General features: G+C 42.5%; 1 protein-coding gene across 1 annotated transcript in view; it reads right to left on the reverse strand.

Annotated features, from left to right (window-relative positions):
- Positions 1-23544, reverse strand: part of NPAS2 (neuronal PAS domain protein 2) — a 53717-nt gene extending 30173 nt beyond the window's left edge. Inside the window, exons 1-6 of the mRNA XM_041468407.1 lie at positions 23513-23544; positions 18606-18754; positions 15302-15393; positions 11905-11994; positions 5883-6003; positions 4776-4889 (exon numbers count right to left, since the gene is read on the reverse strand). Coding sequence (XP_041324341.1) covers positions 4776-4889; positions 5883-6003; positions 11905-11994; positions 15302-15393; positions 18606-18754; positions 23513-23544 — 598 coding nt within the window. The remainder of the gene's footprint in view (positions 1-4775; positions 4890-5882; positions 6004-11904; positions 11995-15301; positions 15394-18605; positions 18755-23512) is intronic.
- Between the last annotated feature and the right edge of the window lie 1339 nt (positions 23545-24883).

A 24883-nucleotide genomic window follows, 5' to 3' on the forward strand; every position in this document is an offset into this window, starting at 1 on the left:
GATGTTTCAGCATATACATATACTCAAGATCAATGTATCTTCTGTATGAACTGTTTACTTATTTTAAAAATTAATTTAATTAAATTTAATTATTTTAAAAATTCAGATGCAATTATTTTTTCTGAAAGTTAAAGACTTTTTTCCTCTTCAACATAGTAATTTTCTTCATGTTTATTATTATATCTGAGAGATGTATCAGCTAACAGTAGAGTATCTGCTATTATTAGCATTCAGTAACCAGAAACTTCCTGAGTTTCCACATAATTGGGAACAAAGATGCATAATTTTAAATTCGACTATAATATTACATTACTTGATTAGGAACTCTTTTCACATAATGCTTATCTATTTCTTCAAGAGAAAAGCTTCAGGGATTTTGGATGAAAGGACAGACCTATCACTTAAAAGATGCTGGTGGTCCTTTTTAATACTGATTAACTCTTTGACAGGGAGGACTCTGGTTTTGTCCCTTTCAGGAGTTTTTAAGCAAGTGTGTCACTTCAGAAAGAGGATACCAGAGCCAATATTTGGATATATAATTATGAGAGATCTTTGTGTGTTTACAAATGTACAAACAATGTTCACAGGAGGAATAAATCCAACCCATCTTATAATTTCTTATCTGAGTGAGCTATTAAGTGGCTTTATAAAATAATGTATTCTCACTTGATTTGACATTTTATACTGGAGCTGAGCACTTCCTTGGACTTTTGGGGAGAGTTACCTTTATTACATGCCTTCCCCTTCAGCCCTCAGGCAAGTCTGAGTGTGAGCCACTGTATTATTCATTGGTGATGCTGATATGACTCTCTCTTATCAGGTACTACTGGTTAATAGGTGCAGTGATGCACTTAGCTCCCTCAGATGTTTGCAGACATTCATGTCTCTCGTTAAAATCTGGGCTACAGACCCAGAACCTGAAATATATAAAAATATTGGACAGAGTTCCTATTTACAAATAAAACAAAAACAACCCTGATGATCTGACAGCAAGTAGGCATTTCTCACAGAAGCAAAAAGGAATTCCACCTTTCTCATCTGAGTGGCCCATGGGCCACCTCCTTTCCTCTCACGGGACTACTGAATCTTCACATCAGGTTACAGTCCTGCTTTTCTCATTGAAGCTTAATTAATGATGATTATATAATCCTCCCAAATGGAAAATCTAATCTCTTGTATTTGATTTAGCACAGCCAGTGACTCATGCAGGCGCTCTGCACAGCTTGCATTGCTGTCTCGCTGGTCAGCTGCTCTCGCTTGGGCACAGCCAATGCAATGGGGATTCACTCATGTGCAGGCAGCTCATGTCACATCCCTGCTGCAGATACAGCTGCAGAAATGCCCTCTGCAGATTCCTAGGACCACTCAAAGTGTGCATGCTCTTGCTAACCCTGGCACTGGGCTGTGTAGCTCCTGTAGCCCACAGCTGTAGCTGACCCTAGGAGCTCCAGGGACAGTGATCTCCTGGAAGACTAAATACCTGTTGTGAACTGTGACAGCTTTCCTGGGCAGTTTCTGGGCCCTGTACATGCATGTCCCTGCCTCTTCTGGGATCAGTGAAGATGCCAGTGACTGCTCCTCTCTGGGAGTAGCATGGGTTCAATACAGACTGTGTGTGATCTGGCTCCCTGACAGCAATTCTGGTGACAAGTCACCTTGGCAGACATCAGGTATTTGTCCTACTTCAGCATGAAAAAAATTATCTTTGGCATCTCAGTACAACGGCCTTTAAAGCCTCAGCTCCCTGAAGTTAGGGAGAGCAGCTAAGCCCCTAACTGGCTTTCTAAGCTGCAATCCTTCAAATTAATCCATTCAAACCCATCCCTATATGATCTCAGCCAGAAGTCAACAATGCGATTAACGGAGAAGGTATGAGGGAGGAGGGAGAGGGGCAAGGTGACTGGGAACTCACATGCATGACCTCCTTGCCCCAAGCACCAACAGTGTATGAGCAATGAACAATACTAAAATAAGCCTAAGGAGATGATAATTCAAAGGAGGTTACATAAAAGGCTATGTGGAAGTAGAATAAAGATAGTGACATTTCTGTTAAAGAGGGTGAAGTAGGACCTACCAGTTTTTAAAAACATCAGCAAAGGTTAGCTGAGAAGGAATGGAGACAGATTTACTCCTGCTACGACTCCACATTAATGACAATAGAATAGCTAAGTATCCTGATAGGAATATAATCTGCCCAGGGATAAAAGAACTTCCCTGGCCATAGAGGCTCTGGCATCCTTGTGGCATGAACACACAGGCTGAGTGGGCTCAGAGTATGCTTAGCAAACCATTGGAAACAAAGGTAGGAGTTTGCATTGGGTGGCTAAAAAGGAACGGCAGGATTTGTATTTAAAGAACATCCTGTATCAGTCTCCCATGTGTAAAAACATGCTCGCACTTACACTGCTGTGAAAAGCTACAGGGAAAAACATTCTTCAATACATTCATAAGGAATGTCTCCTGCTAATTAAGCCTAATTTGCAATTTCTGTCTTTCTCCACCAGCCAACTCTTTTCTTATCTTTAGGTTAGAATCCTTCCTTCACAAACACCTCCAAAAAGCAGGCTTTGGGGCCAGCTGAGCCTATACATATAGGACAAATGCTGCCCTGAGTGATATGTCTCTCCCACCACCCTTCCCACCACTTTCTTTCTTGCTCACTTGGCCTCACACCTGGAGGACAGATGACTGGAAAGAGGGTATTTATTTAACAGGAGGAAAACAGGGCAATTACTGCAGGCCCAACAGGTGACAGCCCGGTGGAGCATGGGCTGGGGCATGGTGAGCCAAGCAGAGGCAGGAACCCAGCCCACCACTGCACCCACCAGATGCTTGAAGTTGTTTGTGCCACAAGTCCCTGTGCCAAAGCACAGGTGCTTGTCCCCAGCCCTTGGGTGGCTTCCCCAAAGGGTGGAGCATTCCTACGGTGCTCACTTGAGCTGATTCTCCTGTGCCGTGCTCAGGGTGCAGCTGGCTAGTGCAAGGAGCCCAGTGGATCCAAGGACAGCTGCTTCGGAGGTCTGCACCCTGTAAGCCAAGAGTATCAGCTCCCAAGCAAACAGTTTGCTCCTGCTACGTGTGAGTCCAGTGCACTTGCTTCCACCTTTGCTGGGAGGCAGCCATGGGGGTGACTCGCAGCCAGAGGGGAGCAGTGCTGGACATGCACTGGTGAGGCATTTCCACCAGGCTCTGCAGTGAACTGGTGAAATTTAAGCCAGATGGAAAGGGGACCAGGAGGCACCATCTCACAAAGCCAGGTAAGGCTGCCCCTCCCTGTCAACCTGAGGGTCAGGCTGCAGCAGAGATGGGAAGAAAGTGGAAGAGACAAAATAAAGTGAAGATTTAGAAAAACGTGGCACAAAGGGGGAAAAAATGTGAAGAAAGCACATGACTTGTTTGAAAGCTATTAAGATGGGGTCTTTGGAAAATGATTTGGTGTCTTCTGAAATCAGTATGTTCCCATTTAGTTTCTATGCATTAAGCTAGGGAAGATATCTGTAATGTAAGTTTTATCAATCTTCTGAGAAATAGCCACTGATAAAATTGCTGGGATGTGAAATCCTAACGGGTAAGGGGGCAATATTAATGTCACGCTAAAATAAAGGGCTGAAAATCCTTGAAGAAAATGGATCAGAAATTCCCCTGGTAGAAATGTATCCTTATGAGTCAGCACCTAAAATCCGGTTTCTGCTCTAGAAAACAGAACAGCTTGGTGTGCACGTCTGTCAGGCAGGCGCATTTCACTTCATTCAAACTATACAGCATACAGGCAGCTACATTTTTTTATACAAATAGAGCCTCAAATCAGATGGCACCAAACAAGAAATACATATCTCCATCCTGCACATAGGTTTCTATTCTAGTCATGTGGAGCAAAAGCAGAAAGTTAAATGGGGACAGGGACATTTTTTTTCACAGCGTGGCATGCAGTTTTTGGAATGCACGGTGGGGAATTTTTTTGCAGAGGATGACCTATTTGGAACAATACCAGCAACTTTGGAAATGCCACTCTGGAGTTCAGTCAGGCAAGTAACTAAAGCAAACTTGGGCAGGCAGGAGAAGGAAAGGAATAAAAGAGTATTTCATTTCTGACACTAATGGCTGTGCAGCAATGTTTGTTAGAGAATGGGTGAGGTGGAAATCTGCTCTTCACCCCTTGAAAGATGGTTACCCTGGACTGACTGTGGTGCATTAGTGACTGTGCTGACTGCCTATCTTCCCTTTTTTACTTCTGGAGAGTATTGGGTTCTGCAGTGCTGGAGAGGAATGCAAAATGGCAGCTGGAGAGGGAGGTGGATGGCAGTGTCCTCAGCCGTTCTGATGAAACGTGGCACTGCTGCCTTTCCCCAAGATTTTGCAGAGAAGGGTAAGAAGACAGATTTGGCAGGTTATCAGTTCTGGCATGGAATTTTGTTTAAAGTAAACCAGCAGATAAAGTAGCAAGATTATAATTTTGCTAATAGGTGGGGTCTTAGTACACAATATCAGTGAGCACAAATAAATCCTCATCTAAACCTGTCATTATCTGCAAACTTACCCAGAGTCCAGCATCACTGCAAGTGAAGGGCAGTAACAAAAGCAACTAACACAATTTCACTTATCACACGTATTCATCCAGCTATTGCAACCCAGCCATGAGATCCGTGAGAAGCAAAATTTATCCCGTAATGTTAAAAATAGTTCTGTCAGTTAAAAGCCTGTCTTGTTCAATGGAGCAATACTTATATTTTATTTTACATAACTAAAGGAACATTTATACAACAATTAAAGCTTACCATTGCTGTAAGACCGAAAATTTCCTACAAATTTTATGTATTCATATGTTGGAAATTCCTTTGGGTTCAAACTTCCTCTCAGAAGATGACAATAAAACTCTAGTTCATTGTCAGCTGGATTGTTAAAAGAAGAAGAAGAAGAAATAAATATACTATTTAAGCTAAACACAACCAATGGTGTCTTCCAACCCCAATCTTGCAACTGGCAGCACAAGAGCAGCTTGTTACCACTCAGGAGTCTTAAACACCAATGTGCTATACATTGCAGAGCCTCTGCAAGAAAGCCTTGCAGGGATGCAGGATGCTCAGCACTGTGCACAGCCCTGCCTGCAGCTCGGGGACAGCTTCGGAGACTCGCCCTTCTCTGGCACCACCTCATCACAGGAGCTACACAGCACCAACAGAGAGAGCTGGGTTCTTCACTTACTGCTTTTTTTCTATTTAGGCTCCTCACAACTCACAGCTGTTCTACATCTTGTGTTGGAAAACTATACTTAATTACCTCAAAACATCTATTAAATTAACTCTGGCATATTAGCTATCAGCTGCAGGTTTTGTGTGACACAGTAGATAGGGCAGCTGTACATCTTACATTATTGTGTCTTTTTTGGTTTTCTGCATCTTACCTCCTAGACTGAGTAAGGCCGAGGAAGTAAAAACATTTCCAAGGAAATCAAAATTCAATTGGAAAAAGAATTACAATAGTTTTAGAGGTATTTTTTGACTGTAAGGCAAACCAAAGGTATGCCACATTAGCTGATCTCTGAACAACATCTTACTTGAACAGGCTGAAATATCAATTAAGATGTGATTTGTCTCAGGCGAACTCTCAATTTCCATCAGCTAACCTATTTTCCTTAGCTGTCTCAAATGATATCATATTTAATAATTAACATAACTGCAAGTAGTCTTAGCCTAGTAAAATGAAGGCAAAGAGCCTCATTTAAAAATAGAACCAAAGGGTCATTCCAGGTGGCAAGATCTTTTTGAAAGGCTATGGACCTATTTTTTTTTTATTGCACATCACATAAAAAACTCTTTCTGGGAGAAAATTTTTTATCCTGCCTGTGCTTTTTCATTTACTGGAGAAGATAAAATGAAACTTACTTTTTAGGTAATCCGATGAGGCAGAATCTGTCATAAGCATACAAGAAGATAACATCTTATAAATTTCTGAGTGTTCTTGTTCTGGGAGGAAGTTTAACAAATTCTGATCCAAGACATCACACTGCAAAGAGAAATATCTTTTGAGACAAACAGAAATATCACAACAATCAACACTTGCAGAGATGTGCAAAAAGATGTCATACAAATCCTGTGGCATTTGACAGGAGTTTCCTCACTGATTTCCAGGTACTCTAAAAAAAAGGGAGAACCTATTGGACAAACTGAGTGGCCATTTCTCTGTGGGCTGGTCATCAGATTTAGTCTCAGCAATCAGCAATAATTAATGTTTCTTAGAGACCATCAGATGCAGCAGGTACGTCCACGCAATTAAATGATGAGACCTGGGAGAGGGCTGGAAAAGGGTGTCTGGCTTCTCATACTGCTACTAAGCTCCATGCACAGGCCTGTTGTGGATCATTGGAATTTGTTCTCTCCCTGACAGAGCCTGACTTGCAGTAGCAGTGAGGCTGAGAGTCACCCTGAGTCAGCCAGGTCAGACCCAGATCAAGCCCCTTCCTGGGGGGGATCCCCTCAGCTCCTGGGAAATGCCCTTGGGGTGGCAGATCTTGTTCCCTACTTGTGCATCCTGGCAGGTGGGAGCAGGGAGAAGGGGACTTCCATGTCTGGACATGACTTTACAGCAGTTAGTCTCCAGGGAGGGGGACTTCACAGAGCCACCAACACAAGCCCTCCCTCTGGCCAGCCATGAGCTGAATGTCCATGCGCCTCCAGCCCCACGACCAGCTGGCTTGAACCTGAAATCCATCCAAAATCTAAGAACTGAGATTTGGGAACGGAAAGAGGAGATGGATTTGTGCAAAAGGCCATGGCTGGCTCAGGGTGGAGAAAACAATGAGTCTGTCATGGGCTGCCAAGAGGAAGGTCTCGCTATGCCAGTGTGGTGACTAACCCAACAGAGTGTATCTGAAAGGAAGCCTGAGATGAAGTGACCCTCCAGTGGCATCAACTTACATCTGTCCCACTTGAGACTACCTCAGGCTGAGCTGGCACAGTGACACAGCTTTGTGTGTCATCACAGCAGCTTCTATCAGACTGTACAGTCATGCTGAAAACATGTAAGCTCTGTATGACACTGGCAAGTTATTAACCATCATCTATTCGTGTAAGACTGTGCTTTGGTTTCCGTCTGCCTTCTATTCATGCTAGCTTTTCTGTGTGGAATTCCTGTTTAGAGTGGTGAAACTCAATGAACAGACTTTAAAAATAAGAGTGCTATGCTTTATACACACACCTTAACAAAAATATATCGCTTTAGATCATTCAGTTATAAGTATTATATATGCTCACTACTTGAATTTGTTGTGAAGAATACTCAAAAGTTATTTTTGTGGCTTTAGTTTATATCTTATTAATGTGAATCCTACTGAAACAGTATGTGATAAAGGTTTTTTATATATGTATAAATACTTACATACACACTTCTATATACACATACTATACTTCACAAAATATAGTACATTGTTTCATGTAATTTTTTTTTTTTGGGTGCATATGAAGAAACAGCCTTTGACAGGAAACTGCACTGGTGAGTTCTGTTCAAGGCTTAGGTGCAATCTCACAAGTGATTTTTTTCCTGTAAACGATAATGATACCACCAGGTTAATTAATCTCCCATTTACTCTGCAGTAACTGGAAAACTAGATGTGAGCCATCACCACTCCTCTAACTGAAACTTTTTGTCTCCATACTGTGACCAAGCTCCAATTCCAAACTCTTGCCTCTTGCAGAGGTTTGGCACGCCTGTACAACAGCGCACGGAACAGAATTTCTGGATCTCGTACACATCAAGACTTCAACAATGCTTTCGAATCAATATGTCAATCCAGAATACATTGCAAAGTCAAACAGAGAGATGGAAGCAAATATTCCACTGTCTCACTGGAACTGTAGAAAATGCCAAGCAAGCTATTCATAGCTAATTCTGCACCAGACCCAAAGAGCAGACATCTGATGCCATGGCAAAAAGGTGGGTGGTGAAACAGATAGGCTCTGCAAAGGGATCTGGACAGACTGGATCAAAGACCTGAGACCAACTGTATGAGGGTCCAACAAGGCCAAGTGCACATCCTGCCCTTGGATCACAACAACCCCAGGCAGTGCTACATGCTGGGGGCAGAGTGGCTGGGAAGCTGCCCAGTGGAAAGGACCTGGAGGTGCTGGTTGACAGCAACCAAACATGAGCCAGCAGTGCCCAGGCGGCCAAGAAGGCCAGTGGCATCCAGGTCTGTACCAGCAATAGTGTGGCCAGCAGGACCAGGGCAGGGATTGCCCTGTGCTCAGCACTGGTGAGGCCACACCTCGAGTAGTGTCCAGTTCTGGGCTGCTCAATTCATCCCACACTGAGGTGCTGCAGTGTGTCCAGAGAAGGACAACAGAGCTGGGGAAGGGTCTGGAGCACAGGTCTTACAAGGAGCAGCTGAGGGAGATAGAATTGTTTAGCCTGGAGAAAAGGAGTCTCAGGGGAGACCTTATCATACTCTTAAAACTATCTGAAAGGAGGTTGTGGTGACGTGGGGGTTGGTCTCTTCTCCCAGGCAACCAGTGACAGGACAAGGGGAAATGGCTCAATCTGCACCAGGGGAGGCTCAGGCTGGACATCTGAAAAAACTTCTTCATGAAAGAAGAGGGCAACCTTTCCTGAGCAACCTCTTCTTCAAGGGAAGAGGTTGCCCAGGAAAGTGGTAGAATCACCATCCCTGGAAGGGTTCAAAAAATGAGTGGACATTGCACTTTGGTTTAGTGGGCATGGTGGTATTAGGTCAAAGGTTGGACTTGATGATTTTGCAGGTCTTTTCTGACCTGATTCTATTGACAAAATTTGACCATCAGTGATAAAGATGGATCAGTTAGAGGGGAATGGTTTGCAGCTCTGTCTAATTATTCTGCAGTGAGCAGTTCTGTGCCACCGGCTGAGACAGCCAGAGTACTGCTGAATGAGATAGGCAAAGCAGACAAAAGATAAACTACAGTGACTGTGGGTAGACTTGTTAGATGAACTATGTTAATGCATAGTTATGCTGCTAAGTCTGGAATCTACTCTGCATCTTCAAATCTATGGATCCTGCTAAGCAAAGCTTTGGAGTATTTACTCCTGAAAGCTATGGCAGGCAAAGAACACCTTTGCCTACATGGATGCTGGTCTGCTCTAAATACAATACATCAAGTTCTGCAATAATGGGATGCATAGTTAAAATATTTCTGCAGTTTCAAAAAAACAGCTGTACTCCAGAATGGAACTCCGTCCTCATAATTTCATTGCTTTTACTGTGGGATGGGGGTAGTGGTTAGGTGGAAAAATTCTTGCTACAGTGAGAAAAAAATCAAAGGATCTAAGCAAACATGGTGACTAGAAAAGGAATGGTGGAGGGCTGCAAATGAGACAGGTTTCTTTCCCATCAACACAATAAATAAAGATGGCTATGCACTTGCATGCTGGGATTTGGCCCCTGTATGAACCTGTGTGTCCTGCACTGATCCCCACTGCTACCCTGTAACACAACACAGCATACTTCTGCACACTGTAAGGTGCTATGTCCTGGATTCTTCCACCCTGAGGTTTACCTTAAGCACACAACACAGCAGAGCAGCTCCTTGAGTTTCACTGGGTAGCCCCTGAGGAGAAATCTCAACCCTGCCAGGGACCTTCTGGAAAAGCAGAAGGGACAACGAGGGACCCCTCTCAAGAGACTGCATATTCTTGGAGTCATAGTGTACCATCTGACTGGCAGATGCTGTGAGTTGTAATCAGATTTCAATGAGTTCACTTCAGTTAGAGTCATCCTTACCATGTGAGCTAGACCTCTCCATCTGAACTAACCCTATGAGTAGTCTCCAGACCTCATTAAAAAAAATAAAATTACAATTACAACAGGGGAAGTTTGTGTTTGCAAATTCTCCATGGAAGTATGGGAAGCTGTGTTAAAGAGAACCGGATATATTTGTTCTCAGCACTGGAACTTTCATGATTTTAATGAAAGAAAATACATCAGTTTTCTTAACAGGAGCCCTCAGAGAGCCCTGCTCTGCATTCTGCCCAGTTCTGCATTCCTTTCATTGTTCAAAGCAGAAGACTTTCAGAGTATTTTTTTGCTGTTGTCACAGAGAAGAAAGAATTGGTATTTTGTCCCTCAAACAGTGACTGAATTTAGCTTACAAACAGATCCTCGAGGTAAACAAAATAAGCCACACAGATTTTCCAGATAGCACTCAGTTTTAAATCTTAAAAAAACCCCAAATGACAAGGGCAACAGAGGACTAAAATACCCAGTGTGCACCTAGAAGCACCCTCAGCTGGGCCCCTGCCCATGGCCATAGGGATTTGCCAGCCTGGGGCAGGCAGAAGCCTTTATTCCTTGCTCACTTATGGCCTCTGGGATGCTTCCTCTGCATGTGTGGGCTGGTGGGGCCGTTGTTAACCATTACCACTCCAGCAGCTCCAGCAAGGTCTGCTCCACCTGCAGCCTGGTTAGGTTGGTCCCTGACTTGGACTGCCATGTGCTGCTTCTATGCAAATAAAAAGTAATGTCCATCTTTATCCTTATTTTGGGCTGGATATCATGTCAGGTTATCACACAAAGCATGTCTTTAGGAGAGAAAACCAATTTAGGTTCTGATGGTGTAACTCAGGAGTTGTAAACCTTAATCTATATCCATGTTCAGTTGGGGCTTCAGACTTCAGGCACAGGGTCTGAAATGTGTCTTCCTGAAGAGGACTACTTTCCCTCAGCAGACCTATCATCTCCACTAAGAATCAGTATTTGAAAGGGATACCAATGAAACCTCCAAATGATGAAAGACAAGGAAATTTCATGGAAATCAGTATGAAAACCCCACAGCCTGTGTATAGGACAGAGCTCTCCCCACCCTTGAAGTGAGGCATATGTCAGAAAATAGTCAAGTACTGGTCTTCTAAACTGTTGAGGATGAAAGAAAACTGAAATAGATAGACTCAGTTCAATCTGTTGTTGCATAGCAGTATTTTTGCATTTATCAGGAGCTGCTCTTTCATCAAGTTCCTTTTGTCTCAGAAGAAAATAAAGTTTATTCTTATTCCAGCAAGGTAGTGTTGTGAAATACATTTGTCTGGGTGGAAAACATAACACATATTTGGTGAAAAACTAAATGAGAGAAAGAGAATTGTAATTTTCTTAAGAACATGGCAGGAGGTAGTACAATAATGATTTGGCAGCTAATTTTTTCTCCTGGGCATGTATTTATTTGAGACCAGGGTACTAAAAATGAGTGTGAGGATTAATCCATAATTATTGTGCCGTTTCTCCTAGAGCAGCCTTAGCAACAGGAGCGGGGTTTGGAGCAGCCCCTCTCCCCTGCTCCTCCGGCCCAAGCCAACGCACAGGAGTGTCTCCTGGAGCAGCACACAGACAAAAGAAGCTGAAGGTGCTGACCATCGGCTGCACTGGTGCAGGGCTGCACCCAGCATCAGCTCCACCAGCAGCTCCCGGCAGCAGGGCGCTCCCCTTGGGAAAGCACAGCGGAGCTGCAGGGAGAGCTGTCGGCAGCCTCCAGCTAACTCCAGATTCAATGGGGTTTTTGTCCTTTACCTCCCTGGGAGCAGAATAAGGCCCTTAACAAGCTCCTCACTGGGCTGCCAGCAGCACTGCTGCTATTCTCTGCCAGCTTAGAAATCAGAGATGGAAAAGATCAGCCAGGTCACCCTGTCCCTCCCCTGGCCAGACTACTCCTGCAGAGCTTTTTCCATTCAAGCTGAAGTGCCTCATAGCAACAAAAACCTGAAGGGTATGAATCAGACAGAGAGAGTGCAGAGCTGAGCAACAGCAGCAGCCAGCATAATGCAGGGACAAATTCCCTCACCACGTTTTCAGGAAAACACCACCCCCAGCACTGTTTTACACCTGCTTCTACAAGTGCAGTGCCCAATTCTACAACGTGTAGTAGAAAAGGCAGTGCCAGAATTACTCACCGGTAAATGCCCTAGAAGAGGTGTGATGCTGTCAGACACATAGATGATGCTTCCACCTGTGGTTACTGCTATAATGAAGCCATCTAATGCCTAAGGAAAAGAGACAAGTCGAGAGTGCTTTAATATGAATTAAATAGGAATGAGTGGTGTAAACAGGACATCTCATAATGCATTGATCAAAACAGTTTGACTTTGGCACCATATTGTTATCTAGTTGTAGGAATGTTATCTCAAGTTGCAGAACAGTAATTCTGTGATTTTACAGTCTGATTTAACTTTTACAACACTCTTTGTAGTCTAGTAAAACCTACTATTGAAGCAACAAAGGGCTCACAGGAACATTTCATGTCTCAGTTTTTAAATTAATCACACATTTTAATAATGCAAAATGACTAAGACTAGATCCCTTGGAAGTTATTAAAATGAACATTTGAGCTCTGTGTAAATATCAAAGGACGATGAAAGGATGCAGTGCTATCTCAAAATGGTACTTTTCTGCAAACCCCATAAATCTCAGTTTGTATTAACGTAACATTGTATATTACTGGGCTTTCATGTAAGTAAAAGCAATGCAAATGATCAAGTAATCCTTAGCCTGAGTTTTAATTGAGTGATTTATTTTAAAGGTCATGGTATTAGATTACTCATTCCAAGACAAATTCACCCGTCTTCAGAGTTTCTTCCTCACTTTGGTCCCATCTTGTGGTAAGCCCCTTCACTCCTAGGACTGAAGGGAAATGTCAGCCTTATCCCCACCCTCTGCACAGAAGCAATTTCACCTTCAATATGAGTCTCTTCTTTAGTCTGAGCTGCCAAGTTTTGAGCTAAGTTTTGTTCAAAATTAAACCTACGTAGATTTTGAGATCTAAGGCAAGATTAACTTAATTTTTGGGAGGATTCTCCTAAAGCTAGATGATCTTCAGATCACTGTAAGGAGAACATCTCAAAAAATTAAGACACAACAGTAGGTGCTCAAATGATATATTAAAACCTTCCCATTGTCATTAGGGAGTCACCAGTGAGACTCCCAACCCTTCAAGTGGAGCAAGTCTGGGTCCTTCCTGTCAGTTCCCCTGTGTTCTGGAATCAGTTTTGCCAGCAGTATTTGAGCAGCAAAGGCACTGCAAGCACGACTGAATCAGAGCAGTGTTTGACTATGCTCCAGTGGCCATACTTGCTCAGGAGACAGGTGTACTGCAAACAGCCTGACCAGAGAGCCACGGCGTTACCAAACCACACCGCAAATCCAGGCCTGCCTCCAAGCCAGACTTGCAGCTGATCTGGTAAGCCACAGCACATCCTTCCCCCCGCTGACTTCAATAAGGGAAAGATTTCTGAGAACACTGGAAAATGCTAATTGTTATTAAAAAAAAAAAAAAAAAAAAGGAAAACACAAAGCCTTGAATAAAGACACAAACATATGTTCCTTTTTCCAGAGAATGCTGAGCACCCACAACTATTTAAGTCAATGGGAATCTGCTGGTGCTTCAATCCTTTGAAAAGCAAGTCAATAACTTATACCCCAGTAGAAGAGTGTTTAGCATCTCTGAAAACCCTCCAGCTGCTATAGTTAGTTTGATTTTGTTAATCTAGGTGCAGAGAATAAGTTTTTCTTTAGTGCAGTGCATTCAAGCTGTTTTCTAAAAAAGCATGATAGCTGTTAACCCATAGAAGAGAGCAGTGGTTTTACAAGGCAGTTGGATCGTGCATGTTACTATGGTGAAGGTTGTTAGTTTTTAAAAAATCAAGTCTTTATTTCATATCCAATGCAAATTACACACAGTGACTCATATCAGAACTCTGTGGTAAAATCAAGTTAATATGTGCATACGTAACTGTTTTTATTTACTTGCAACTGGACATTCCAACATTAAGAGAGCATTTTCGTCTTCAAAGGTTTTACCATTGCATCAGTCCTAGACAGACAAACAGAGCCTAATGCCCACTGTAATTTGGTGACAGCCTTTTCAATGTGGTAAGAAAAGGCCATTTTCAGGAAAGCTGATATATTACTGCAGTCAATTATGCCTTGAGTCTTTTGAATTAGTGCTCAGAAAAAGCCCTACCCATCTTTTAATAACAGGATGGGAAAAACTTCAAGCAGTCTTGTCCAAATGCTAATAAAATAAGATTAGTAGAAAGGCAAAATAGCAGGGAATGATGAACATCTGTCACAACAGGACATCCCAGTACCCAATGTTATCTTGAAGGGCATGGAAAATCACAGTAGCAAGAAGGTGATTTATAAGCTGGGAAACCGAAAGTGATTGTTTTAATCTAAAATTGTGTAGCATACAAGTAGAATCAACAAAGACCCAACCTGTCAAAACAAGAGTCAATTTACTGCTATCTGAGGGACATATTTCAGTGCAGACTGAAGGAGTTATGTGTGTTAAGTTCCAGAGCACAGAGATGGAAATGGGTGGTTGTCAGAGCAATGGGAGCAAAGTGTCTCATAAAACTAGTCCAGGGGAGTCTCATCAAAACAAATTGCAATGGCCAAAGGACTGCAAGCTTCTGGGAGCCAGCAACATGCTCTGGCTTTATGCCACTCCTTGGTGGTGAAGTTGTTCCCCAGCATCCTTCCCTGCCCAGCACCAGAGCCTGGATCATATGTCATGTTCACATCATTTGTGGGAGGAGAAGCTTGTTCTCAAAGGACACTGTGGGGCTATGCAACATCTGTGTGTTTAGTACAGGAAAAGACCCTTGCTAAAGGCAGTTCTAGCTATTACTGAGAGAGAAAAGTGCATTCTAGCAACTCATTTGCTTTTCATTTTGAACCTACATAAACACCATTGCATTGCCTCCCTTCAAATCCCAGCTAGCATTAAAAGAACCTAAGCTGTAATTGAAAAACTATGATTGCAAAATGCTAGAATAAGAAGTGTTTGATAAGGGCCTTGAAAATCAGAGTGGAAGTACCAACTGTATCAAGGCAAGAGGAGCTGTCAGGCTTTATCTGCTTGTTCAGCACCTAGCACTAGAGGGACGCGACACCACTGCGTTTCAGGTGCTAATCTTGCATAAATATTAGATGCTAACAACGCCTTCCAAGAACAGGAGAAAAACAGCCATGTGCCCTTTACCTCACCTCTGTTTGTAAAAAAAAAAAAAAAAAGAACAACAAAAAAACCTGTGATTTGAATCTTTGCCCTGAACTGCTTTTCTTGGGAGTTGCTGCAGAGCTCTGCAGGCTGCAGCAGCCCAGCACAACGGTACTGCTGAGAGGGAAGAGCAACAGGCGGGGACTTTAATCCCCACCTCTGCTTGATGGTCAAATACAACAGTTCCCAAAACCTCCTCTTTTGGAAGTGCAGATGACAGTTTGTTCTAAATGCACGGGCGTTTCCACGAGTGCTTGACAAAATTAGGAAAGGTGTATGTGCATGTTTACCTCCAACATCAGCTGGGTGAATTCTTCATTGCTGAGAAATGAAGGCTTCCAGTCCTGCTGAATTTCAGAAATCTCCGTCTGTGCTGAGACTTCTAGACAAATAGAACATTTACATCTTTAAAATTCAAATTAACTTCTATCTTGAAATATTACATACGAGTTGCTATGAAAAGAGAGAAATAACCTTTGTATTCAAAAATTGCAGTTTTCAAGCCTGAAATGTTTTCCTCATTTTTTACTCAACTTGTACTGACTTCAGTGGGAGCTTGTATTCACAAGGCCACTGGCTTCAAGCAGCATTACTGGGGTATTGATCAAAAGATAAAACCACTTTGCATGAAATTAAAATCAAGGCAAGGATTAGCATGTGTCCAATTGCTATTTACAATTTACAGCTTCAAAATCAGGATGATAGAGAAGTTTCAGCCTATAGCTTCTGTGCCAAACAGAACAACAGCAAGAAAGCTCCTTCAGAGGAGCCCCAAAGGGCTGTGACCCCAAACTGCAGAGCTATTGCTCTGTTTTCCAAAAGGAGAGTGAATCACAAGCATTTGCAGCAGCTTTACGCCAGTGCTACTGCCACCACCCTCTCCCTGCCTACATGGTGCAGGGCAGCCCAGGAGAAGGAATGGAGCACCAACATCTCATCCCAAATCCTATCTGGAGGGCAGGTTCCCTTGTGCTGCCAGTCCATAAGGTTCCAGGAGGAGTTCTGTCCCACTGTTGTCCTATCCTGACCCCGTGGCAGCCTGCAGAGGGCTTGCTCCTGGAGGGCTTTCCATGGAGGAGTACAGACACACCAGGATAGAAACCCACAGCTTTGCACTGAAACTGGGGACCTTACTGGATAGCTGGTTACACTGTCTGCCTCTGGAAAACAGTCACTTATGTTAGCTCTGAGTCTGACAGGATTCTGGGGGACAGCTCTAATTTACAGAAACTTGAGCTGGTTTGCTGCTCACTCTGCTTCTCTAAGAGGGCTCCCTCACTCAGGTCTAGTAGTGAGGGGATGGTGAGCACAGACTCTTCTCTTTTCAGCACCTCCTGTTGATTAACACTTTAATTAGTCCTGTTGATTAACGCTTCCTGAGCACATAACACTCAATGCTCCGTATTCAGAGCACATAGGCAAACCGGCCAGAGAAACGCAAATAGATAAATGATACCAAAGACAGTAAATTCCTACAAGTGCCAGTGCATTTTGCCACCAAGAAAGAAATCAAATCCTCTGTTCAGGCTGTATTAGTGGAGATGTAGCCATTTGCTCCTACCAGCTCATTTGGGTCACTTTCTGCACTGCTGGGGGATGTCACTGGCAGCACAGCAACTCTCCACAGCCCCCATGGTTTTACACACAGGTTTGAAAAGCAGACTAAGAAAAAAAGAGATTTTTTAAAGTAGTTTCAGAATGTAAGATACAGCAGATCTGTAGCTTGGAAAAGCCAATGTACATGAAATGGTGACTGTTGGGATAATTACTTGAGATTTGGGAGATTCTGTGGATTATAATGAAGGAGGCTGTTTATGAAGGAAAAAATCTGAAAATTTGCCTTCTCTGTTATGACTAAAATCTTGGTTTAGCCTACCAAACGGAAGGGGAACATGACTCAATAAACCAGATCCAAAGCACGCAGAGGATAATCAACACTTTTAAATGCTGATGCTTTGTATTATATTCTGTGACTACTAATCTGCTTTAAAAATAGATAACATTTGCTTTTTTTAGCAAGTGCACAAACCCCAGTCACATTTTGACCCAATTGCAGTGGAAAGATTTGTGACTGTTAGCTTTCCTTCATCTAGTTGTTTTTCAAGGAAAAGCACCTTTAGGAGTAAATTATATGGATCTTCAGCTACATTTATACACTTAATTTCAAATCTTGGGTGATTGTTCTTTGCTTAACTTTATAATTGAGCATATTCACATCTTCCTGTGCCTTGGGCAGCTAAAAAAAAAAAAAGGTGCGTTATTACTACAATTTTTAAAAAAAGTGTACGTAACTATTAAACCTTGAGATGTCCTGGTCATCCCCTCCTGTACAAACCATAGGTTAACATTTGGACTCATTGATCTTAAATGTCTTTTCCAACCTAAACAAATACATGATTGTATCTTGTCTGTAGTAAAAATTAATTTAGGGAGAAACTGCACTCTAATGCCAGAACCAATATAATTATTTCCTCAGTAAGACTGACATCTGTGACTCCATTCTGTTGCAAGTCATGATATAAGCGTTTTAATGGTCCTTCCTCTTACACCCAGAGTTCTCCAGGGAGTGCAGGAAGGAGGTGCTGGATGAGCCAAGGTAAGCCAGGCGACACAGTGCATCATCTTGTGAGACCCCTTTCTGGGACCAGGGGCATTCCCCACAATCACCCACTGAAACCTCTTCCTCATAGGGGCAGAGCAGGAGAGCCCCATTTTAAACCAGTGCCCCGATTCACAAGGGAGGAGCATTTCCGTTGACCACTACTGGTGGATGTCAAAGCATCAGGAAGGCCACAGTGCACATTTCTCCCTCTGAGTAGAAACTAGACCAAAGAGAGTAGATCAGCAGGGTCGGAAATCTCCTCTGCCCTCTGTGAAGGTACATTTCTAAGGGACTTAACTGTCACTGGTGCAAGCATTTTAAAAAATGAACTCCTGGATTTCCGATGCTGAACTTGACTACTGCAACTGGATGCTGTGCACATGTGATGTAGCTTCAGCTGGTGCAAACTGGGTGAAGCATGTAAACTATCTGTGGATGCAATTTGCTGATACCAGCTTCAAAAAGAAGAGGAACTTTCTGGTCTGAGTTTTCTACTTAGTGTGGAAAATTGAGTCCTACACAGTCCACTGAGGAGCTGGGGTGCTGAACAGATTGCTTCCCTGCATTTATTCTGCAGAGAAACTGGGACGAATGCTTTGTTCTTCTGCTCTGAATATTGCAAATTTCAAGTAAGGGAATCTTCCCTCTGCTCCCAAATCTCTCTTGTTCAAAACATCTGCCTTCTTCATGAGTGCTGCAGGGCACTGTTGCCGTCTTTCCCTCAGCTGCTGCCATTTTCCCCCTTCTCTAGCAGGTTGAGAGTCATCTTCAACTTCTTCAGTTGAAGGAGATGGACTTGGGCAGCAAACAAGAAGATGGATTTGGGCAGCACAGTGTCTGCAAATGATCTTTTTTGATGAGGTAGGAAAAAAACCTCAAATACCTTATGTTGGCACTTTTAGGTCCCTCAAGCCATTCTGATAATCACTGAAGGAAACAGGGTATTATAGTAACTGCCTGGCAAGTGCATGAAGAGCTGCACTAAATCTTACCATTGTGTTTCTGCAGAAAGCCGATGACCTTTTCCAGCACAGTGGTTTTGTCCATTTTGCGAGTGTTGCCTGGAAGCATGGAGCTGAGCTCTTTGATGAGAACATTGAACTGATCGCGCCTCTTCTTCTCAGACTTGTTACGCGAAGCCCTGTAGACAGGGGAAAAGAAACAAAGGATGAGCAGAGCAAGAAGGAAAATGATCATGTACCTGCTCTTTGCAATGTATATACATAAAATCAGCTTGCTGCAACGTGTCAGCATGTGAAGATTGACACTGGACTCCAGCAAAGCTGCAGAAGCAAGTAGGAGGCAACAGTTCCCACCTCCTGCTCTTGTCTTTGAGCCACCTTTAGTGCCCAGCGGGGAGATGGAGGCTCTGCTCACTCCTCTGTGCTGCCTCTGGCACTCTGGCTGAGCTTATCAGGACAGCATTGAGCTTGTAGTTAAAGGAATTCTGTCCATGTTCCAGACATATGTAGGATCTTTTAAGATCATTCATGCAGTCTCTGGGGAGGCACTCAGAGTGAGAAGAAATAGGAATACTGTGACAACAGTAAAATTGTCCATAAAGAAGAAGAGTAGAGACTGGATCATACCCATCTGTGCAGTCTTAACAGAAGAGAGGGACCCCAGTCCTGCAGCTGTTGCACAGGAGCTGAGTTGATCTAGAAGGACCTGCCCACTTTGGTCACAGGTGCTCTGCCTACCTCCAGGCTGGCAGAGAAGAATCAGGATATTGTCTTCCAGTCACTAAGATCAGAGACCTGACTAGAAGTTGCTGTAGCTCCCATCTGGTTTGTACGCCACTTTGTTCAGTCTCCTTTCCAAGGTCAAATGACAAGCAGGACAGAGGGCATCAGCATGGATTGTCTGAGGCTGGGATGCATTGCCAGGCTTGGGGTTTTGGAAGTGCCAGCAGTGCTTGCCCTTAATCTCTGTGTGCCACTGGGAAAATCAGTGTCAGTGCTCCAATCTCTAGGTTTACAGCAATGGCTCTACAGCTTTCTTCACCAGTGTTGTCTGTTTAGATTGCAGATTCCTCAGAGAGAGCCTACTTCTGCTGCTGTGTTTCAAGAGCTCAAAGGAAGAAAGGATCTGATTTCATTTGGGGTGTTTTGGCACCATCATAATACTGTCATTAAGGCTGTTGATAATCTTTTCAGCATGCGCACTTTGTTTTTGTTAACCCTATGCCAATCTGTTCACACGCATTTTCTGACTTGTTCTCATGAATACCACAACTGTTTGACTCGGAGGTTATCACTTGGACTTCTGTATCCATGTGGAAATATAAATAAATATAGCCCAGTAGGTTTGTTTGTTCTTCTGAAAGGTCCTCAAGCAGATGAGATTTGCCTTGTCAATTACGCAAAGACTGAAAAATCTGGTTACATGCAGATGGAAAAGAAAAGCCAAGAGGCCAGTTCTCACTCTGACTTTCTCAGTCCCAGCTAACTCTGCTGTCCCTCAAAGCAGCTTCGGATGCACACTGCTGAAAATCAGAGCAGAATTTAGCCCAGCATCTACATCCCCTGCAAGGAACAGGATGGCAAAATATTTTCAGCAGAGAGATCACTACAGAGGCTTCTGGATGTTACTACTGACAGAGGGGTAATTTTTGTTTGTCTTGCTCTCAACCCTGAACACACTTGGAGATACACTGGATAGAAGCCAATGCTTGATTATTTTACAGCTTTGAACACAAGAGATTGGGTGGATACTGCCTGACTGATTTCAGCTTGCTCTCATTACACTGCAAAAGGCTGTCAGAGCAAGATGTGAAAAGCTCCAGCCTTATTCTATTTATCTACAGTTCAGGGCAATGTTAAGAATATCAACATTTTACTTCCTCATAATTCAATCCTCAGTTCATTTTAAGCTTAAAGAGTCCAGATTTCCCTGAAAATAAAGTAAACCACCAGCTGTCAATAGGGAATGTGTTGCTTTAAAAAAAAAAAAAAAAAAGAAAAAAAAAAAGCCTTGACAGAAATATAAAATATCTATTTTTAACACTTGACATTTTATTCACAAAGGAAATGTAAATACTCCTCTAGTGGCAATAACTCTACCAAGATATGAATCAATGATCACAGTAAAGTTTTGCAAAGGAAAATAATGAAAAAAGATTGGAAAAAATTATAAAAACTATCCCTGCACAGTTGAAAATACTTTGTTTAGAACAGTTAAAAACGCATGAAGTAACATAGTTTTCATCACTTTCCTTTGAAGATTATTTCCTAGCCTTGCTTACTTCACTGCTAGGGCATACAATTACAGTAAGCCCAAACAACCTCAGTCTTAATTCCATACTACTTGTCCCAGTTCTCCTCCCTCCTTGCTAGTCCATAAAGATTACAGCATATTCAAGGGGAAAGAGGAGACACAGTATGAATAAAATCAGCATTTTTACTGAATACAGCTAAAGGCAATACAGAACAGCCTGAATTCAGAACGATCACAATCAACAATTTAACAGCCATTTTTAATCACTTACATATATGCTGCTTGTTGTCTTAGACTGATACTGACTGAGTAGTAGATGCTACATTTTGCTAATTTACAATGAAATGTGACTTTACACTAAATTTCAGATTTCTTCTGACTGTCCAGTGGAGTGTGTTATAGATGCATCAATACAAGTATCTGTACCACATACCTTCATTCAGATTCTTAAATTTACTTTTTATTTCAGTGGAAAATGGCAGGTAGTAGTCTTCACGATTAAGCACTTTCTCATGGTTCACTTCAAGCTAGTTTTGGTTGGAATTTGGAATTCAATTGAATTGTAAAAAAGTATTTTAAAATTATATGGTATTAAAGTAAACTGAAAGAAGAGCAAATAGAGAAAAAAGTGCACAACACACACCTTTTGTTCAAAATTAATAAATATCTAAAACCAAAACAAACCTCATCTAGCATCAAAGAACTGAAAAGGAAACTATGGCTTCTGATCTGAGAAGATCAGAAAACCTCACACAGGTGTTCAATGCTCCCAACTGTGGTGCCATCATACCCACATTTTAGTCCTCAGGTCGTTGGAGTGAAATTGTGCCTTAGGGAGTCAGGGGATGCAGAACAGGACTCAATTTAACCAGTGCTCTTCCTGATCTTGGCCAAATATTAAACACCTGGCACAGGGGTGGGAGTGCAAGTGCTTCTTCTCAGGAGAGGATGGAACCTTTTTTCATGTCTGTGTAATACAACCCGTATGTGGCCTAATAAATTGCAGCAGATATTCATGGTGAATATGTGTATCTCTGCACACACCTAACCTGAGAAACTCACCTCCTGGCTTGAGACCATCCCAAAAACCTAGGCCCAGGAATTTTCAGTCTCACCTACTTTTAACTGAGAAAATAAAAGGCGAGAACAATTTCCTGGGCTTTTTAATCCCCTCTGGTGTTTCTCAGCCCTGAGGGACTCAGTCTTTATACCAAACAGCAGGAAAAAATAGCGTTTCTCTTCTGTTACAGGACAGGTGAGAGTCCTCAGTTTACAAGACACAGCAGCAAAATATTAATCAAATAGCTTCTCCTAAGTTTGACTCTCTGGAAGAAAACCTGTAGCTTTTAAATGAATCTGAGCCATTTCAGTATAATGTATTAACTTTAGATCTTCATGAAGCATCTCATGATTTCAAGCTCGATTTCAACTTTATTTCTAAAAAGCAAAATGAACTTTAATTACAATTTGAAGAAGTAGTTTCCTTTTTTAATTTTTAAAGTTATAACTTTTTTATGCACCCTGATAGAGGCCTGCCCCAGGGTATGACAAAAATTCCTTCTGGGAACAAACGGCATGAAAACTATACCAGATGGTGATGACAATTGCCGATAGTGAGGGTATGAGTTATCCTATTTTTTTACATATATGCATTCATTTAATGAATTTTTCTTTAACTAGACAATTAGCACACAAATATCTTGAAGATGATCAGGCCTTTAGCAGGTGAAGCAGTGCTGCAAGGTGGGCTCCTTTCTGCCCCCTCCGAAAGGAAGCAAAGGGGAACAGCTGAGCCTGGCTGCAGCCTGCGCTGACCTATATTGGTGAGACAAAGCTGCGGGGAGGGAAAGAAGCAGAGAAGGAATCAAAAGAGATGAAACTGGATCAACTGCTTGTGCCTGGACTGGAAATACTCTCATTAGAGGGAGCCAAGGGGAAAAATGTGGGCAACCTCTGTCTCTCTCTAAAGTAATTAAACTGCGGGCTGAGGCATTGATAACCTCGAATGCTTCCAAACTGCTTTTCTGCAGATGCCGGTCAGCTCTGACAGTTACTATGAGTTTCATTGCCACAGGTCTTCTGCCTTGAAACACACCCTTTCTCTCCCAACAAAGGGTTCACAGTGAATTCCCACCAAATGGGACTCAATGGAGTACAGACTGTATGTGAATATAGGTTTGTGCCAGTTTAAGGCTGACTTTTCGTGGTCTTTCTCTGCTCTGAAGTAACTTCTGCGTGTTTCCATTGCTGTGAGAGAGGCATTGATGAATAAATGACCATTCTAATAGGGAAAAAACCCCACTTTTCCTGTTCTTTTTCTTTTGCAAAAGGTATTTAAAGAAAAAAGAAAACCACAACATTTTTGTACACTCTGGAAGCTCAGATGATGTATTATAGTGGCAGAAGAATGTTGTTGGTGCTTCACTTCTGATGTTCTGCAGTCATGTGAAGAAAATGATCAATGCCCTTGGCTTTTTTAACATTTTCCACAGGAAACACTGCTAGGTTATTTTCTTCTTACAGTGCAGCCAGGAGTAGGAGACTGTGAGATGGCAGTTTTTCAAATTGTGTTTGACTGTATTTTAGTCTCTTGCTCTTTGATTAATTGATTATGGATAAAACAGCTTCTGCAGCAACAAACATCAAGCTCATCACAGAGAATTATAAAAGAAAAGACACTCACCTCTTTGCCCTGTCTTTCTCATCTTCATCCATTAGATTGTCTAAGCAGTTTTTTCTGTTGAAGGAATGCAAGAATCAGTATGAATTGTCATTATTTTAGCTCTATTTGCAGGTTAATCTCACAGTCACTCTATTTCAATTTCATAACACAGCTATGATATTCAGGTCAGATAAATGTGTCAGCAGTGCTCTATGCCACAGTCCTTGATTTTAGGAAATATCCATTGTGGGTAATGTTATTCCTGAGCACTATGCTAGCCTTAGGGTCTCTAGCCAGGGATCAAGGTTCCCAGGCACCACGTGGTGCATCAGAACAGTACAAAAACAGCCATTTCTTGGGGACTTTTTTGTGTGGTGGTTACTCTTTGCAAACTTGTAGTCTGGATGAGCCTGGGGTCTGCTCAAGCTGAAAAGCATTTTCATTGCCCCCGTGTTCCTACCAAAACCATCTTCAGTGCAAGAGCCAGCATCACTGATGCCTTTGACCTCTCTGCTCTTCCTACTGGGAAGCTCTTCATCCTCCTCTGTGGATCTTGACCCAAAGCCAAACGAGATGGTAATAACTCTACTGAATTACACCTCAAATTCTAAGTGTCCTTATAAATCCCACTGCCTAAACCATACTAAAAAACCCTCTTTCAGCCCAGTCAGACCACCTGCCCAGCTATGCTGGCACACAGCATAGGGACTGTCCCATCCCCATCACTCTTTTTGCTAATCTTCACCAAAATGTTGTGACCTCAGCTTTGTAGTTCAAATGCTCCAGCAGTGTGAGCCATAAGGAAAAAAGGGTAAACTGGGTAAATTAAATAAATTTGTGTAGGCAAGGCCAAGGGAAAAATACAAAAGCAGCCCAGCTGAAGGCTGAGCTCCTCAGAAAAACTTGTCACTAGCTCACTGCCCACCCTCCTTTGCTCCGTGACATTATGAGACAGTGATGCTTGATCTGTAACCACTTCAGCCCAAGAAGGAAGCCCTGTGCTACTGCACCTCTCATGGCATCTGGCACCCCTTTGGGGTACAAAATCCATGTGCTGCTGCATCCCACACAAATATTTTCTGAAACAGCAGCACAATGCCACTGGATATTGTCAAAGCCTCATTTTCAAAGCAGTGGCATAGTGACAGGCAATGATAATACTCTTTTTCAGCAATCAATGTTTTTCATTTAATGAGTCCTCAACATGTAAGACATGAATAAAATTGGAAGGGAGAAGGAAGGAAGTTAATTGCTAGGCTTTATTTAAGCCCATGTTATTTTTCACATATGAGTCACACTTAAATTTGCCTGTTTAAAGAACATTTTATGAAAAAACCAAAGTGAAAATGCAATGATAGTAAAAACAGTGCTTTTGTTACTAGTTCTCATACA

Source organism: Pyrgilauda ruficollis, unplaced genomic scaffold (genome assembly GCF_017590135.1).
Source record: "Pyrgilauda ruficollis isolate IOZ18807 unplaced genomic scaffold, ASM1759013v1 scaffold22, whole genome shotgun sequence".
NCBI classification, from domain to species: Eukaryota; Metazoa; Chordata; class Aves; order Passeriformes; family Passeridae; genus Pyrgilauda; species Pyrgilauda ruficollis.